The sequence below is a fragment of the Cryptotermes secundus genome, unplaced genomic scaffold (assembly GCF_002891405.2).
Source record: "Cryptotermes secundus unplaced genomic scaffold, Csec_1.0 scaffold114, whole genome shotgun sequence".
Classification (NCBI taxonomy): domain Eukaryota; kingdom Metazoa; phylum Arthropoda; class Insecta; order Blattodea; family Kalotermitidae; genus Cryptotermes; species Cryptotermes secundus.
The window spans coordinates 1,262,004-1,281,359 of record NW_019729208.1 but is presented as its reverse complement, the minus strand read 5'-3'; the positions used below and the strand labels follow the sequence as shown (position 1 = coordinate 1,281,359).

The window sequence follows — 19,356 nt, the reverse complement described above, 5'->3', positions numbered from 1 at the left end:
ACGTGCTTCTTTGACTTCTCCTGCTTTTAAGTTTTTTCTTTCATTTTGTTTATATTTCTAAAACCATCTTTTGTCCACGTTACATCACCCCAAACAGCAAAAACGGGAAGCAAAACAGTGCATTTTTTACTTCACAGCCGCAAAGCCAACTTTTCCGTTTGTACCATACAGAATTAAAGCTACGAATATATTTCTTGTTCTTGCATATGCCTGGCTGAGATATTAGAATATCAGGTGTTAAACGATCTCTTTTCTTAACTGCAACTTTCTCATGGCGAGACAGTTGTGAAAACTTGAGCTGTTGCAGTTCACTTGCAGTCACAGAACTTATTTCTCGGGGATGCAAGTCCATGGTTAAAGTTTTCTGTTAAATAAAAGAACCGAAAAAAAATAATCAAATAGCTGGAAGCAGGATAATAATCTAATTCTACAATTAACTCATATTTTTTAAGCACAACACACGTGGAGTAAAAAAAACCTTCCACCAGCACTCCAGGGTTGGCACCGGTCGGCACTGTCGTTCCTGCAGTGCTCCCTCTCCATTGCAGCCTCGCGTGTAGCGATGTGCGCATGTGCACAGTCAACGAACACCTCGCCGCTAGAACTGTGAAACTCACAGTTCCATACAAAGATTTGGCTACTGACATTAAGCTTAAGGATTATATATTGTATTGTACAAATATAAAGAAAGAATTAAAGAAAAAAGGACTCATTATATAAATGTTATCGATAATATCAAGTGGAAATTGGGGATGCTGCAGTTCCGCAGTGCCTATATGCGGGCCGCCCCTGCTCAAATCCAACCCAAAGGATTATGGGTGAAGTGATATTGAACTTCCTTATGGAGCTGAGCCCTTCTTGAGAACCTGTCAATTGTGCAGCCACTCAAGAATTTTCCAGCCTTTTGTAGAACCCGAAGGTTCATTACTGTGTTCACAAGAGTCCTCCACTGGTCCCTATCCTGAGCCAGATCAGTGCAATCCATACCATACCATCCTATTTCACTAGGATACATTTTAATACTGTCCACCCACCTATGCCTTGGTCTTCCCAGTAGTCTCTTTCCTTATGATTTTCCCACCAATATCCTATATGCATTCTTCGCCTCCCCCATTCGTGCTACATGCCCTGCCAACCTCATCGTCCTGGACTAGTGATATTCTGTGTTCAATATCACTAGTCGAGGAGGATGAGGTTGGCAGGGCATGTAGCACGAATGGGGGGAGGCGAGGAATGCATATGGGATATTGGCGGGAAAGCCAGAAGGAAAAAGAGACTGCAGTACAAGAGATCTGGTTGTAAAAGAAGTTACTGCTAGTAGCGAAAAAGGCATTGAAGGGGGAGGGGGGCACTAAAAATAGATGGTAAAGTAGCATACCTTCTTACCGATTGTGCTCTCGGCCCAGGAGCCCATTTTAAATTTAGTTCCTGTATGAGGAACATAGAGGGCAGCAGAATTGTACCGAGGGGACATGGCGGCCATGTTGCCAACCAATAATATGGGAGTTTCACGGGGCTGCTCCTGAATTCGAGAGAGATTGCGATTGCAACGAGTAGGTGAAGGCAGGCAATGCAGGTGTGTAGAACACAGACGGTGTTAAAGTGCGCAGTAATTAATGTATGAAATGTATGAACTGTTGAAACCACTGGAACTACGGATTTTGTATGGTTGAAGCCAGTTGATGTGTTGTGTGCTGGAGGTTTAGTTAATATGTTTATTTGTCAGGTTTTTGTAATTAAAATTAACAAGGAAGCGATTAATGAATATATGTAGGACGTCTGTAATTGCGCCTTTTAGATGACGAACTTTGCATAATTATATTCGGGCCTCCACAAATTTAATCTGGAGGAAGGACTGTTGGAAGAATGTAGGTTGCTGAATAATATTTTTCTTTTTTTAGAGTTCCGTAATTAAACCAGGTATGGAGATAGTTTATTGTTAAACGGAATCGCCAGCTTTTATTTGCAGGGTATGCAGTCATTTATTTTTTACTTTGATTTCTAGATTTTATTTTTAAGCATGATGTACCAGCTGTAGAGGTTATGTATCGTGAAGTAAAAGATCAGTTTATAAATGGCAAGTCATCATCTGCGTTGAAAGGAGCAATCTTGTTTGCTTTCAAGAACTAATATCATGCACATAAATGAACAAATAAATTACGAAAATCCCCGATTTAAGCGTTCAGATATTCATTATTTGCTGTTGCTGACATTAATATTGGTGTGTATTTGTAACATAGGTTGTGTATTTTGTTTTTAGTCCACATATTGGATAAGCCAGATAAACTTTAGTTGTGTCTTTATTAGGTTGTGAATAAAAAATTTGAATTGCGAAAGAAAGCATGGTTTCTCAAACTGCAGGTAGCGACCCTGACCTGCAAAAATGGAAGGTGAATAGCCCCGTTCTCAGGAATTATTTAATATATAGTAGTGTTCATGCACAGGTTTGGTAAGGCAGATTTAATATAGACATTTCCAAAAAATGTAGCCCGAGCCAGCAAAACATTTTGCAGACACTTACTGTGCAGGAATATGTTATGTTATGTTGTGCATGTAGAAGGGTTGTAAAATACTTAGGTCCATGCTGTCACTGTACAGCATGACAGGGACTTGGAACATGTGCAGACTGCATTTTTGCTGATCAACAGAGGTGGGGCTTGTTAAATTTTATGTATTATTTTAGGGGATTATGATATGAAATTTTAGACCATTGGGTTGAGGAGTAATGTGGCTTTAAAATGCGTTAATGAATTTCATTTCTACAGTTCATAAACATTTTTGGCAGATATCAGCTGTTTTGGTCCCCCCCCCCAATACTTTTTCTTGAGCAGTTCAACAAATCTCTAAGATGATTGCACTCTTACTTACGTGCTTGGCCGCACCATAGCTCAAACAGTTAGTCGCTGGCTTCCCACTGCGACAGCCCAGGTTCAATCCCGGGTCTGGTCAAGGGGGATTTGTGGTGGACAAAGTGGCGCTGGGTCAGGTTTCCTCCGAATACTTCGGTTTTGCCTACCAATCTTCATTTTACTAATTACTTCACAATCATCCTCACCTATAATCTGGGGCTGGTACAGTAGGCCAGAAGTGACCACAGTACAAGGGACTTAGTCCCACCCCAAAGCAATAAAAAAAAATACTTATTCCTGGAGCTGAGCCCTTCTGGAGGAGCCGCCAATTCTGCAGCTACTCAAGAATTTCCCAGCATTTTATGGAACTCGAAGGTTCATTTCTATGTTCACAAGAGCCGTCCACTGGTCCCTATTCTGAGCCAGATCAACCCAATCCATTCCATTCCATCCTATCTCTCTAAGATTCATTTTAATATTGTCCACCCACTTATGACTTGGCCTTCCCAGTGGTCTCTTTCCAGCTGGCTTTCCCACCAATATCCTATATGCATACCTCATCTCCCCAGTTCCTGCTACATGCCCTGCCCACCTCATCCTCTTTGACTTGATCATTCTAATTATACTTGGAGCAGAGTACCAGTTATGAAGCTGCTCATTGTGCAGTTTTCTCTGAACTCCTGTTACTTCATCTCTCTTTGGTCCAAATGTTCTCCTCGACACCCTGTTGTCAAACACCCTCAGTCTATGTTCTTCCCTTAATGTCAAAGACTAAGTTTCACACCCATAGAGAACCACAGGCAAAATTATAGTTCTGTATATTCTGATTTTTATATTTTTGGACAGCAGACAAGAAGAAAAGGTTCTGGACTGAATGGTAGAAAGCATTACCCGAGTTCAATCTCCTCTTAATTTCCTCCTGAATCAGGTTTTGATCTGTTATCGTTCCCAAATATCTGAACTGTGCCACGTTTTCAAAACATCTTTATGTCATGATTTTGCCCTGCATTTTGATGACGAGACAGCAACATATACTTAGTTTTCTCTGTGTGTACTTCTAGACCAACCACTTTACTTGTGTCAGTTAATGAATGTACAAGGGGTGGGCCCTCTTGGCCCTTGCACCGTGACCACAGTGTTCTATTCTGCCTTCCCTTTTGATTATCCCCTCAGCAATCTCGTGTTTCGAGTGAAGCGTAGGATTTTGTACGTGGGGACATCGAAATAGTCACTTGGTTCCATAAAATATTGACCCAAGTAACGTACTCTTAAATAAACTTAAGGCCTCACATTCACACAGAGTATGTGTGGCTGTTTCATTTTCTTCTTGACACCTCTCACAAGTTGGACTATTACTTAGTCCCAGTTTGAAGAGGTGTCCTTTAAGGTGACAATGTCCTGTAAGTAGTTCTACCACCCATCGTAGGTGGTTCCTGTTTAACTTCAACAGTTCCTTCGCTCTTTTAGCATAGGGTCCTCGTATGAGTCCCTTTGCTTGCCTGAGTCCAGTCAAGGATCCCCAGTATTTCTTGTGATTCATATTTGTCCAGTCCCTGATCGCCTTTCTGGCAACTGCTGTAAAGATGCCACAAGCTGGTTCAGGTCCTATGAATGGATATTCAGCTCCAATCTTGGCCAATTCATCTGCTGTTTCGTTTCCAGCAATACCCTCATGCCCCGCCACCCATATCAGTTGTACCCTGTTATGTTTGACCAGTTCCATGAGAGTTTGATGGCAATCTCAGACCAATTTTGAGTTGATCTGGTGTTTGTCAAGCACTTTAAGTGCAGCTTGGCTGTCAGATAGAATGTAGATCTTCCTATTTCTGTAGTTCCTATCTAGATTCTCCATAATACATGCCTTAATGGCATTGATTTTTCCTGGAATACTGTCGTGTGCCGCCCAAGGCTGAAACCAAGTTTCTGCCTCATGCCATAGCAGTATACACCAGCTCCAATGCCCTTATGTATCTTGGAATCATCTGTATGCCAGATCAGTCCCCCTTTTCCATCGGACCAAAACCCATCTACCCATTCACTCCTGTCGGGAAATCTGACTGTGAAGGGTTTTTCATATACATGTCTCAGTGTCTATGAGTCTCATGAGTTCTCAGCTTTCAGTCATCTCCTGTACTGCTCGTGCCCTATTCCAAGTTTTCGGGCTATTGTGTCCACAGTCACGCCTGTCATCTTGAATGAACTCGTCCACTCTTTCCATGTTGCATTTAGTTGAGGCTGTTCGAGGATGACCGCTCCGAGGCTCATCTTCTATGCTGGCGTTCCCATTTTTAAAATGTTTCACCCATCTTCGAACACTGCTCGCATGCCATGCACACACTTCCATAAGCATGCTGAAGTCTCTGGTGAATTTTTGCAGCAGGGATTTCCTCTTTCACAAGAAATTTGATGACAGCACACTGGCAAAACAACATCGTCGGCCATTTTGTTAGGAGTGATACTGGTCACGTAATGCAAGCTATTGACATCACAAGACACTCAAGGTTAACACAACAGCTGGTTTCACATACCACCATAGTCTCTTTCATCTGCTGTTCCAAGGTTGTATGCAAAAAAAAGTTGCTCATGACTTTCTTTACGACCTAGGTATCTGTAATCCAATAGGGACAGCTCATGAGATACATGCCAATTACTGATGATTGTTCCTATTTTATTTGTCCCTAGTGTCAAGTTGATGACCTCCTGCCTATTGCAAACCACAAAGAAAGGCTCGTTACCTTGGTTTAGAATATTAAGATTCGAACTCACCAAATATTCAACGAGGCATTCTCCTCTTGGATTGATGTCAGTGCTCCCCCACAGTGTGTGGTGTGCCTTGGTGTCACACTCAATGATGAGCTGCATTTCCTAAGACGGCAATATTCAATGATGTCCTTCACTTCTTTGGAAGGTGGTGGTTCATCCGAGTGATAAGGAAGGTAGGCTGAAGTGGCAATGAGCTCCTCACAGCCTCCGCCAAATGTGTATGTCATCCTCACCATTGTTGTGTCTCTGGAACAGAACTCCAGCAAGGGTAAAGCATTAATATGATTATTAACATATATGCATGATCTCACATCTTCTCCTGGTACCATGTAGTAGACTGTTCCCCCTGAATTTGTTAAGCCTCTTATTTGGCCCCTGTATATCCAAGGTTCCTGAATAAGTGCTATGTCTACTTGATTGTGTATCTTCCCATCAGGAGATGTCCAAGTAAATTTATGGATGTTACGATGTGGGAACATTGTACTTTTGACAGTAATATTTTTGATGTGGCAAAGTTTACTACTCTAACTCAATTATCATTACTAATTTCATGCAAACTCTCATTCCCAGTTGTTGGTTTGAAAATGTCTTCCCTCCCTACTTTGGCATTGAAATCTCCTAACAAAATTTTCATAGGGTACTTCAGGAATTTATCAAATACATGTTCTAGTTCTTCGTAGAATCTGTCCTTTATGTCATCAATTTATCTTCTGTTGGGGTGTGAACATTCATAACAGTGTCACACCAGCGACCTTTTACTATTATATATTATATCCTATCACCAACAAACTGTACCCTCTTAACTGCTGATACGATTCTCTTATGTACAAAAATCCAGTACCTAATTCATGATTTTCATTCCGCTTTCCATAGAAAAATCTGTATTCTCCTGCTGGTGCGATGCCACCTCCATCCCCTCTGACCTCCTATACTGCTGCTAAATCTAACATACATTTTAAGATTTCTTCTCTCACTGACTTGAGCGAACCTGCCCTATACATACTTCTGATGTTCCAGGTACCAAATCTCATATCCATTTTCTTTAGCCGAGGTCATTTATCCGGAGAATCCATCCAGGTCCAAGGCTTTGTGTTCATTTTTGTAACATGATTATTTTTTATGGTGAGGAGTTGTTGGCCCCATGCCCAACCCCCAAGCTGGAGAACCACCCCTTGTTGGCTGTCTGCAACTGCTTGTTCAGTATGCTCACAGCTTCCCTCCAAAACTGGAGGGGGTCTCGTCCATCCATAATCTGAGGACACACCATGCCGTGGTGACAAGGGACCCGCCTAACATGGAAGATGATTGCTCGCTATTTGCCATTAATATAACATGCTCTGTTTTGATTGCAAATTTTCTTCAAATTAATACTAATTCACTTTGATACTACTTTATATAGAAACTTGATTGCATTGTATATGAATGTTGTTTGATAGCATCATGGAAGTGATCAAAGTGGAACCAGGTGTAGCCAGTGAGGTTTACTCACCATCCCCAGTGAGTGATGATCGGTTGATGTGCATAGAGGATGAAGAACAAGAAATTAAGGTGTGTGATGCTCTTGTGTGTATGCCAGTATTTTGATATATATTTTTGGCAATGTTGCCAGTATTGTCATTTGACAGAAGTAATACATTGACTATTGTTTATGAAGTGAAACATGTACCTTTATGTTAAACATTTATGTATGTATTTGGAATGGTTACCATAGCAACAAATTTCTTGATGTCACAATGTGGCAACCAATATAGACTTATTCTAGTAATTGCACATACTGTTATGAATATATTTAGTAGCTCATAATGAGGCTTTTGTTTTCATATATTTCCATTTTCTCTCATCTAATACTTGAGATGTTAAGTGTCATTTGTATTTATTACAAAATGTGAATAAATTCATAAAGATTTGAAATGTTCCCTTTGAAACAGACTCCTCGTAGAGGTCCATTCAGAGCAGTGCAGTAAAGTCATGTTCAAATTTTCAAATATGAAATTGAAATGCTTTTATTTATTACACATTTTCAAATCCATTGACTCAGTGTATAATGTGTATCAAAACATATGCAGGTTTTGTTTAGTTGAGGTAATCCAATTGCCACATAATATATATATTAAATGGGGGCACTATTAATATTTATGATTATTTGAATTCACATCTTACCCATGAACTAAACTGCATGGGACTGGAGGTTGTCACTGTGATGACTAAGAAGATACTATCTTTTTTTTTGGGGGGGGGTGATACTGTGTATTCTGCTAAATAGTAACCAGTGTTTCAGAAGAACCTACTGCCTCCATCTTCATGATAGAAGATGGTAATTTTCTTACTCTTTTACTGTACAGATTTCCATTCCTGCAAATTGTATGCCATTAATTTTACAGTTAGATAATTATGTGTATAAACCAAGAATAAAATGCACTTCAACTGATAGATTAGTGGGCCAAGCTTATAAGCATATAGTCACAGGATTGGGTTGTGCTCAAGTCAGTTTTATTTATATCATTTGACAGCTGTAAATGTGTTGCATGCAGAGTATTATCATTTGAGGAGGAAGGGATATATATTCTGTATTAAATTTTTAGGATATGTGTGGGCCATTATGGGCCATGTTAAATGGGTTCCTTCACACTTTTGCCAGTCATCACACATGACATGTCCTTAGATTGTGGATGGCAGGTATGACCTACAGAGGGCAGTAGATGCAGATCAAATCAAAATCACTTGTTTAGTAGTGAGTCAGTATAAGAGAACTAACAAGAATATATATGAAGAGAGCCATCTTCTGGGATGTTGTGCCGTGTAGATATTGTGTTAACCGACGTTTCAGAGGAACGTATTGCCTCCATCTTCAAGGTAGAAGAAAAAATCGGCAAGCGAAGAACCTGCTAAAACAGGTTCCAAACTTGGTGATTTTCTTTCTTTTTCCCCCCCTTCTGCCCTGAAGATGGAGGCGATACCTTCCTCCGAAACGTCGGTTAACACAATATCCCAGAAGACAGCTTCTCTTCATAGTCACCACCGTGAAAATCTCAAATATTACAAGAATATGTATGTTTCGCAGCCTGACATAGATCTAATAAAAATGGAACCTCATTCAGATTCAGAGGCTAGTCTCATGTATTCGCCAAATGAAGATGACCATGATATAAAAAAGGAAGAATGCCCTTTACCAGCAGCATTCTGTGATATGAGGGTAAGTTACTTATGTTCATATTTTTATTATTCTCTGAACAAGGAATATACAACTTCTCACACTAAATAAATATTTTTAGTGTGAGAAAAGGTGTCATTTGATGTTACACACACTTCAATATCAGAGTGCAACAGATAGTGGCTAAAAAGTTGTCCATGCATGTAAATCATTGGAAATATTTTCTCTTCACACAGCAGTATAGTTTGTTGAGGCACTATGCTACAAGCCGAAAGGTCACGGGATTTAATCCCAATGAGGTGGATTTTTTCAGTTTACCTAATCCTTCCAAGAGCACCATGGCCCCGGGTTCAACTCAGCCTCTGACAGAAATGAGTGCCAGGAATATTGAATATTCTTGGGAGTAAAGGGCAGCTGGTGCATAAGGCTGGCAACCTTACCACCATCTAAGAGCTGATGGTCTAGAAAATGTGGGAACCTCAACATCTTACAACCCTATGGGCCTCCACGCCCTGTTACAGGGATACCTTTACTTTATAGCAGTATACATTACAACATATATTTTGTGTGAAATTTGATGTTCTCATGGCAGTGAGTGTTAGGATTATGAGCTAATAGGATATCACACCTTGTAGTTTGGTGGAGAGGTAACAGTATTCTGGGTAGGCACTGAAGATGGAGGCAGCAGGCCACTCTGAAACTTTTCTGCCTATTTACCAAACTACATGGCATCACTGGAGCTGGGGTAGCTCAGTCAGTATAGCGACTGGCTACAGACTGGACGACCAAGGTGTCCAAGTTCAAGTCCCATTAAGGTCAAGAAGGCTACAGGAACAATAATTCTGTCACATAGTGTAGGGTCTTCAGTTGTCATGTGGTAATTAATAAGTGAACAGTACATATTGCATATTTTGTTGACATGTTGTGCATCACATTTAAATACAACTAACAGCATCTCCCAGATGTTGGGAATGTTGGTTTAGGGAGGATGCTGGAGTAACTGTAGCTTACATTGTTTCCTTCAGGTGACTTAAAAGAATGATGTATAGCTTGTCAATGTGACTAGTATCCTTGGCATCGTTTGAAGTGATGACCTCTTAGATACGAAGCACAAATACTACTCATTACACTAATACATTTGGTTGGCACTTTGTCACTCAGTACTTAATCTAAATACTCATGCTACTAATGTTGAAATACATTTTATGTTTATAACTTACATAAAAGGTAAAGTTATCCCTGTGTTTAACTAATTAAGCACTATGCCATGAAGGCATATGGGGGAGTGGAGACCAGGTAGCGCAGTTGGTATAGCAACTGCCTACAGGCTGGATGACCGAGGGGTCAGAGTTTGAGTCCCAGTAGGGTCAGAATTTTCTCTTCCCCATATTGTCCAGACCAGCTCTGGGGCCCACCCACCCTCCTATCCAATGGGTACTGGGTGCTCTTTCTCTGGGGGGGTAAAGCGGCAGGGTCATGAAGCTGACCACTCACCTCCAGCTAGTGCCGAGGTGAAGAAAATATGGATCTTATAAGTTACATGTACTCAAATTGGTCATGAAGGATTTTAAAATTGAGTGGAGGCCGAGGTCGGTTTAAGTAATTATTTTGCAGCAATCAAGTGTTCACTTCAGATGAAGATTAATGAGTTACACATCATGTTTACGTTACATCAATACAGTTACTCTTCGTTCTTGAAATTACATGGGCAGGAATGTTCAGACTTAGTTTGTTGTATTGCAGGAGATGTTTTGTTATGGTGCCAGCATAAAGGAAGAACTGAAGGATGATGAAAGAACAGAAAAACCTCAAATATACATGTACAGGTAAAAGTGATCTTGAAGTGTGTTTAGTGATGTGTACTTGAGTATTCATTTCTGAGCTACGGATTCTTTGCATGGAGTGTATGTATGTTGCAACAGGATGTGTTTGACAGCAGCAGTAACAATAACAATAACAGTATTCACAATTGCAAACAATAAAGAGCCAGTCATGGTAGTTGAGCGGCCTAAAGCATGCACTGTCTTCACTTGCTCAGAAGCCGGAATCGTGGGTTTGAATCCCACTCAGGGCAAGGATGTGTGTGTCTGCACGTGTGGGGGGGGGGCCCACTTTGCTGTGTTTTGTGTAATGGTAGAGGGCTTGCAATCACCTACCCAAGGAGCCCTACTGAATGTCTAAGATCTAATAAATCGAAGTGAAAGGGAGAGTTTCATGGAGGTAGGTCAAGGTCCAAATTGGGGCTGTAGTGCCAAAATGGGGAAGGAAAAAGGCAATAAAGAAGTCATTTTGGATATGGTCATGCATAGTCGTGTATCTACAGATGAACTTAACATATTAATGCATAGAATATATTTTGTTGTTAGTTTACCCATACACAGAGGGGTCCAAAAATATACTCACTCTTTGATAGTATCTTTGGAACAAAATGACATGTAGTTACAATTCTTGCGTGGAGAGAGAGAGAGTCATTGTATGTGTTCAAAGTGACCACCATCAGTGGCTAAACAGCATCGATGCTGCCGAACTGCTGAGTGAACTACAGCTATCAGTGTGTCCAGTATGATGGCTGCTCACGATGCTTTGATGGTTTCTCATAGCGCGTTCAGTGTAATTGGCTTTTGTCGATAAACTTCATCATTCAAGGTTCCCCATAGGTAGAAGTCGAGAGGTGTTAGGTCTGGAGACTGTGGTGAATACTCAATAGCACCTCTTCAACCTATCCATTGTCCAGGTAGAGTGTCATCCAAGTACGTCCTGACATCTCGGATGTTAGTGAGGTGGAGCACCATCTTGTTGTAGGTAAAATCTCTCATCTCCAAACAGCTCTCACACGCACACCGATTCACAGATTTCTGCGGTGGTCGTGTAAAGTGTTGCAACACCACAGCACTGGAAGCTGGACTTGTTACTATCTGTGGTCGCCCAGATCTTTGCTTATGCACATCATGAACAGTACCATTGGCTTCAAATTTATCCCGAATACAGGCAGTTGTTCGGCGTGTTGGTAGCTGAGTTCCAAACTCATTCTGCCATTGTCGTTGTACCTCTTTAATGTTTTCATACTTCCAGTACCACTTCAGTACAGCCTTGTGTTGCTCAAAGAACAACATTTCAGCCATTGTTGCTGCTGTCTTCTCCTCACAATGCACACACGGCACAACACTGATGTGACTCATGTGACATTCACCATCTGTTGGACAACATTACACTACACTACCGCACAAGAATTGTAACTACATGTCATTTTGTTCCAAAGATATTGACTATCAAAGAGAGTACATTTTTTGGACCCCGCCCTGTGTAACAGTAACAACACAAGATTTATAAAACTTGAAGTTTGTGCAACAGGGAAGTCGGTTTATAAGTTTTGCTTGGAATTTGTATGTGTTTCTAATCTGTAGAACAAAGGCTTTAGCACATCATTGTTATATGCCTGTTCTTCATTTCAGCATGGAGTTGCTGAACAGTGAACAAGATTTTCTTGGTGAAGGTGCTTCACGGCTTGACGTGTATGGACGTAACAACAAGGATCATGGGAGAGAAACTGACATATGTAGTGAAAATGACAGTTTAATCAATAATAACAGTGAAATGAGCTTTAAGAGAAAGTTAAGAAAGAATTCTTATAGTGTTCTAGATTTAAAACGTTATAGGTGTGAAATCTGTGGTAAATACTTTGCAATGAGGTGTGACCTCAAAAAGCACAGTAGAATACATTCAGGACAGAAACCTTTTAGATGCAAAATATGTTTTAAGGGCTTTACACACAATGGTAATCTTTTGGCCCATGGGCGTACCCATACAGGAGAGAAACCGTACAATTGTGATGTATGTAATAAGAATTTCTCACAAAGAGGGAGTTTGAAGAATCATTATCGAACTCATACCGGTGAAAAACCTTATATGTGCCATATTTGCAATAAGAAATTCACAGAAAGAGGTTCCTTAAGAGTCCATAATCGTACCCATACGGGTGAGAAACCTTTCAGTTGTGATATTTGTAATAGGCATTTCTCACAAAAAGAAAATTTGAAAAATCACTATTTTCGTATCCATATTGGAGAGAGGCCTTATCCTTGTGATATATGTAATAAAAGGTTTGCAAGAAGGGACAATCTGAAGAACCATTATCGTATCCATACAGGAGATAAACCATATAAATGTGACGTATGCGGTAAGAATTTTTCAAAAAGTGACCATCTTAAAATACATTATAGAAGTCATACTGGTAAGAAACCATATGCTTGTGACATATGCAACAAGACCTTCACAGAAGGGTCTAGATTAAAGAAACATTATCGTATTCACACAGGAGAGCGGCCTTATAAGTGTAGTGAATGTAATAAAGAGTTTGCAGAACGTGGGAATCTCCGAAGACATTCTCGGGCGCATTCACGAGTCATGTCTAAAGCCCGTAGAGTGTATGAGGAAATTCCTGATTTTAAACCCACTGTAGAATATTGTACTTATGTATCTGAAGCTCAATTTAGACAGTAAAGTTTGAGATTTGATGTTTTCATGGCAGTAACTGAAGATTCAGGGATTGGGCACTGTGTATTCTTGTAGATGGTTCCCAACAAAATTTGGGGAACCTGCTGCCTCCACCATATGGCTAATATTCCTTACTCTGTCTTCCTTACTACTATCGGTTTGCCCAGTGTCCCAGTTACAGCCCTTGCTCTCCCTGTATCTATACCACGCTTTTTCACATTTAGTTTATTTTTCTACCATGGATGAAGGTATCAGGTACTGTAATGATCTACTAGATCCCAAAAGGGAGCAGTGTTGATACTGTTAACAGTATATTTACAATTGAGCGCTTACCTGATCGTCACATGCAGATTGGAGCCTGTTTTATAAACCATATGGTTAACTCATATATGAGAGTAGATACACATTATGGCTATAATTTCACGTGTAGTGGGAATATCCTCATGATCACTTCAAATTTAGTGATGAAAACCTTTGTATAGCCTTCTATCTTCGGAAATTAAAACTTGTAAGACAAGTTTCCAGTAAAACGGGAAATAATATTGATACATTTTTTTTTATATTCTAACCTGTGCATCCAAAAAAGGTCACCGTTCTTCTATTGCTCTTGCTCCAATTTGGAGCATAGGACATCCATGAAATGCTCATTTCTCTTCAGTTTCTTAATCTTAGAGAGTCAGTGGTACTTCTTGGATGGGGGATCAGCCCATCACAAGGCTGCTGCCTAAAACAAACAGAATAGATGCAAACAGACATCCATGCCTTGAGTGGGATTCAAACCCACAAACTCAGTGTCTGAGCGAAGACATTTCATGTCTTAGATAGTGTGGTGACTGTGATCAGCAAAGGGGTCATTAAGGAAGGAAATTTGGTCCAGTCAAATCGTTTGAATATACCTTCCATCTCTTCTCTTATGTGAGGAAACACTGTGTTTGATTTATGAATGCAGATAGTGCTAACAGTTGAGGGCTCCAATTCTGCAGTGTTAACATCCTGACAAATAAAACCAAACATGTATAAAATGGTCAAGAACCCCAAGCTGTCACATGTTTGGTATGTCACACGTGACAAATAACTTCACGCCGTGTTGGATATAGCGAATTTATTCCACATTCGCTCTTACACTTACACAATTACTGTCATTGGCAGTATCACAATTACTTCTACTGCTCTCGGCGACTTTACGGTCCACACTGTGTCACTCCTAATCACACACTATCTTCAATATAACACACATTCCATTCTTCTTCCTGTGACCGCTTCTGTATTTGAACTGAACTATGATGTCTTCGCGTTCACAATTCACTTGCTACAACTGAACCCGGCGACTGATAGACTTCAGCTGTCTTAGGTGGCTGCTACATTTTAACTTTCTGCTTACGCATTCCAGTCTCCCTTATAAACCCTCAGTTGGACAGCGGAAAACCCACATCACTTCACTGTGGCATAGACGCCGTGTTTACGGGCATTGCTCGACAACGCTGCCGAGAGTTGTTTAATGCTGCGTAGCAACCAGCGCGCTTTGGCTCAGCTCGGCTCACTTCAGCTCTACTTGGCATGGCATGGAGAAACACCGCTTTCCTTACTGTTGCATAACTTGGCAACTGACCGTTTTTTTTCAAGGGCCTGTCTTTGTGGTAACTTGTTCCGCCTCCTGTTGCCCAGCAACGGTTAGACGTGTCACAATATATTTATATCAACAAATGATCAGTTTCTCATATGGCATATGTAATGATCTTGTATGACCTGTGTTGGATAGTGTTTGTATTTTGTCCTCATGTAGCCTTGTTCTTATGTGTACAAACTTCCCTTTAGCTAATCTTGTGAATCAGTTTCCTGCTTTCTCTATGCAGTATAGTTTCTGGGCTATCTGGTGTATTTTGTTTCAACACAGTTACACTACAGGTTACAACATGACATGGGGTATGTCAGTCTTCTTTAAGGGTAACCTAGACCAGAAATTGCTCCCTCAGTGTCTGAAAGCCCAGTCTCAGAGTGAAGTTTCTTATTATAGTGTGTTCCAAAAGTATACAGTAAGCATATTACAATCATATTTATTTCTTTGATATAGACAACCTAAACAACAAATCATAAAGGAAAACACACGAACTTTAATTGATGTTAGTAAGTAGGTTGGTCTATAAGTGAACACAGAGAAAACTAAGTATATGTTGCTGTCTCATCACCAAAATGCAGGGCAAAATCACAAAGATAAGGCACCAGATGTTTTGAAAATGTGGCACCATTCATATATTTGGGAACGACAGTAACAAATCAAAATTTGAAACAGGAGGAAATTAAGACATGATTGAATTTGGGTAATGCTTACTACTATTCAGTCCAGAACCTTTTGTCTTCTTGACTGTTGTCTAAAAACATAAAAATTATAATATACAAGACTATAATTGTGCCTGTGGTTTTTATGGGTATGAAACTTTAAGGGAGGAACATAGGCCGAAGGTGTTTGAGAACATGGTGTTGAGGAGACTATTTGGACCGAAGAGAAATGAAGCGACAGGAGGTTGGAGAAAACTGCATAATGGGGAGCTTCATAACTTATTAGAATGATCAAGTCAAGGGGGATGAAATGGGCATGGCATGTTGCATGAATGGGGGAGAAGAGGAGTGTATATAGGATATTGGTGGGAAAGCCAGAAGGAAAGAGGCCACTGGGAAAACAAAGACATATGTGGGTGAACAATATTAAAATGGATCTTAGAGATGATATGGATTGAATTGATGTGACTCAGGATAGGGACCAGTTTAGTGCTCTAGTGAATATGGTAATGAACCTTCAGGTTTCATAAAATGCTGGGAAGTTCTTGAGTAGCTGCACAATTGGCAGCTTCTCAAGAAGGGCTCAGCACCATTAGTTAGTGAGAAACAACAGGTACTAATGGACAGACCTTTTATATCTGAAGGTAATCACTAGAGTTATTGGTGAGACATCTGTTCCAGTGCTACACTGCATGTTCAGTTTATGCAGAGAAGAAATCAGATCCCAGTATTTTCAGCTGTCATCAGGTCAGACATTTTACCTTTTATATTTTTTCAGTGCTCTGATGTGGGGAAAGCCAATTAGTGCAAGTGGATGGACAAGATGTTGCCAGTGGAACTGCACCAGTTAGAATGATAGAAAAGTGCCCATTATATCATTCAAAGAACCCACGTTCAAAGTATACCTAAAAGCATACAATTCCCACAGATATCGTGTGTCAGGTGCATAATATGTAACTCATGGTAGTATCACTGCTGTAGCTCACATTTTTCATTTAGTAGAACATTTTCCTCAACATTCGCTCTGAAATGTTAAGGCAACTGTGAGCACCCAAGTAGTCAGAAAACCTATTCAGATTGCCATATACTAGGTGGTTCGAATATGACTGGGACTGATTTTTTGTAAACAAGCCGCACTGCACAGCAGCTGTTCGACCTTGAGAGAGTGAAGCCACAACCTCCACCCTCCCTCCTGTTACGGTTAGAACCTGTTCAGTCCTGTCTGGAAGTCGCTAGAGGAATGAGCATACAGAAGGTACCGCGGAACGTTGAACAACGCGTTGTGATCAAATTCCTGTTGGAGAAAATGTCCCGTCACCTGAAATTCACCACAGACTCCAACAGCAGTATGGGGAAGAGTGTCTCTCACGGACCCATGTGTTTGAGTGGTGTAAGTACTTCAGAGAAGGCAGAGAGCGCATGGAGAATGAACCGCATGATCGTCAGCTGCGAACATCCGTCACCGAGCCAAACATTGATCGTGCAGATGCACTTATTCATGAGAATAGGCGCATCACTGTCAAGGAACTTGGAGCAATGCTGTCCATCAGTGTTGGTAGTGTAGAAGACATCATGAAATACCACCTACACTATCGCAAGGTGAATGCACGGTGGGTACCACGCACTTTGACGGACGTGAACAAAATGGTGCGCATGCAAGTTGCCAGTCGTCTCCTACAGCAGTTTGAAGACAAAGGTGATGCATTTATGAAGTCTGTAGTGACCACCGATGAAACGTGGGTGCACTACTTCACTCTGGAGTCCCAGAAATCATGCGAGTGGTGGCATACCAGTTCTCCCAAACCCAAGAGAGCGCGGAGGAGCCGTTCGGCAGGAAAAGTGATGGCAACGTTCTTCTGGGACTGGCAGGGTGTTATCAATGTAGACTTTCTGACAGATGCCAGAACAGTCAATGCAGCTTATTACTCAGACCTCCTGGCAACAGATGTGAAGGAAAGGATCCGATCCAAGCGGAAGAGAGGTGGAAAGCGGGTAGCCTTCCTTCAAGACAATACATGCCCCCATATGGCCAAGACAACAATGGAAACCCTCCGGAAATTGAAATGGAACCTTCTGACACATCCGCCATACCGTCCCGATTTGGCACCAAGTGATTTCTACCTGTTCGAAAGGCTCAAATCAGACTTGCAAGGCATGCAGTTTGTGGACAATGACGCCGTCATCCAGAATGTTCGGGAGTGGATACGCCGCCAACCACAAAACTTTTTTGAAAAGGGCATCAGGATACTTCCAGAACGTTGGAAAAAATGTGTTGACTCCGGAGGGGAGTACGTTGAAGACTGACATGTGCAAGTAAGTGTTCGACAATTTTGGTATAAAAAAAAATCAGTCCCGGTCATATTTGAACCACCTTGTACTTCTAACACATCTCATCCATTACTGCTACTGTTATCTCCATTTTATCTCTTGTGATGCCTCCTCCTCTGGTCAGTGGTCACTAGTTGAGGTATACACAACGTGACCTACTATCATTTATGAATAATTATTTGTATGCATTAGTTCTCCATTGTTTTCTTTATTCCATATCTGACCTTATACACTTATATGATACACTGATTCTCTAATTTAACATACTAGTGGACCTAAAAGCTATGATTCGTAGATATTAAGTAATTCTACAGAGAGAAACTTTGATAACTGGTAACAGATGAGAGCTCTGACATCACTGGTTTTTGTAGGGAAGTAAATCTGGTCAGTGCATGTCCCTGTAGCTAGATGGATGTGTTGCTAGAGGTATTTTCATCAAAAATACTTTCATCTTATAGAACTGGATTACTGTGTAAGCAGTGGAACGGTGAGGACGTGTTTATACTTCCCTCCGTTATCTGTGTACTACCACAACTCATACACTACTGTATACTTGCTTGAGGACTGTGGCATAAACAGTCAACCTCAACCCTGACCAACGAGTTTAATAGTGAATTTTAGTTGCTTACTTATTATTTTCTTCATACCCATCACCTGTATTCTGGAACTGTCCACGTTTATCGACTCGGGTGCACCCATCGCTCACCAGCATCTCCTGGATTTCATTCAACGGACATAGAAATGGATACGTCTTCCTCACAGGGGCCCATCCCCTGGTCCAAGATTTCAACCAAAAGAAGTCGCAAGCTCCACGAGGATTCCACACGTGAGTCCAAGCTCCCAAAAGAAGAACACCATTGGCTTCATCCCATCCCAACACATAACCAATTCTCAGCCCTATCATCTGGCACTTCCTCAGAAAAGCCTCAACCCCCAACTACTGAAGTCACCCACAAACCACCCCCAATTTTTGTCAGTGACGTCACCGTCCTTCCACCCCTCCTCCAGTTACTTGATCAGATTGCCCCACAGCAGTACGAAATCAAGGCCCTAGCCAACAACCAAGTCCGTATCAAACCCTCAATTCCTGAGGCATACAGAGCTATAGTCAAATCCCTTTCTGAAAAAAATACTTCCTTCCACACGTATAAACCCAAAGAAGAACGCTCCTACAGAGTAGTCCTAAAAAACCTCCATTACTCTATCAATCCTTTGGATATCAAAACTGAGATTGAGAAACTTGGCCACACCATAACTAACATCCACAACATCAAACACCGCGTCACCAAACTTCCCCTCTCCATGTTTTTTGTAGACTTGAAACCTGCCCCCAACAACAAAGAAATATTCCAAATTGAATACCTCCAACAATGCAAAATTAAGTTTGAAGCCCCCAATCCTACAAGAAATATTCCCCAGTGTACCAATTGTCAGCGCTACGGACACACCAAAAACTTTTGCCACCAAAAGTCGAGATGCGTCAAATGTGCCGGA

General features: G+C 41.0%; 1 protein-coding gene across 11 annotated transcripts in view; it reads left to right on the top strand.

Annotated features, from left to right (window-relative positions):
* Positions 1 to 13,283, top strand: part of LOC111865366 (zinc finger protein 235) — a 16,798-nt gene extending 3,515 nt beyond the window's left edge. For 2 of the 11 annotated variants that reach the window (XM_023853324.2, XM_023853323.2), the window contains exons 2-5: positions 7,049 to 7,160; positions 8,674 to 8,805; positions 10,507 to 10,589; positions 12,216 to 13,283. In XM_023853324.2, the coding sequence (XP_023709092.1) occupies positions 7,049 to 7,160; positions 8,674 to 8,805; positions 10,507 to 10,589; positions 12,216 to 13,263 (1,375 nt within the window). In that variant the 3' untranslated portion in view covers positions 13,264 to 13,283. The other 9 variants (XM_033751795.1, XM_033751794.1, XM_023853330.2 and 6 more) reach the window with 9 other exon arrangements.
* Positions 13,284 to 19,356: the final 6,073 nt, after the last annotated feature.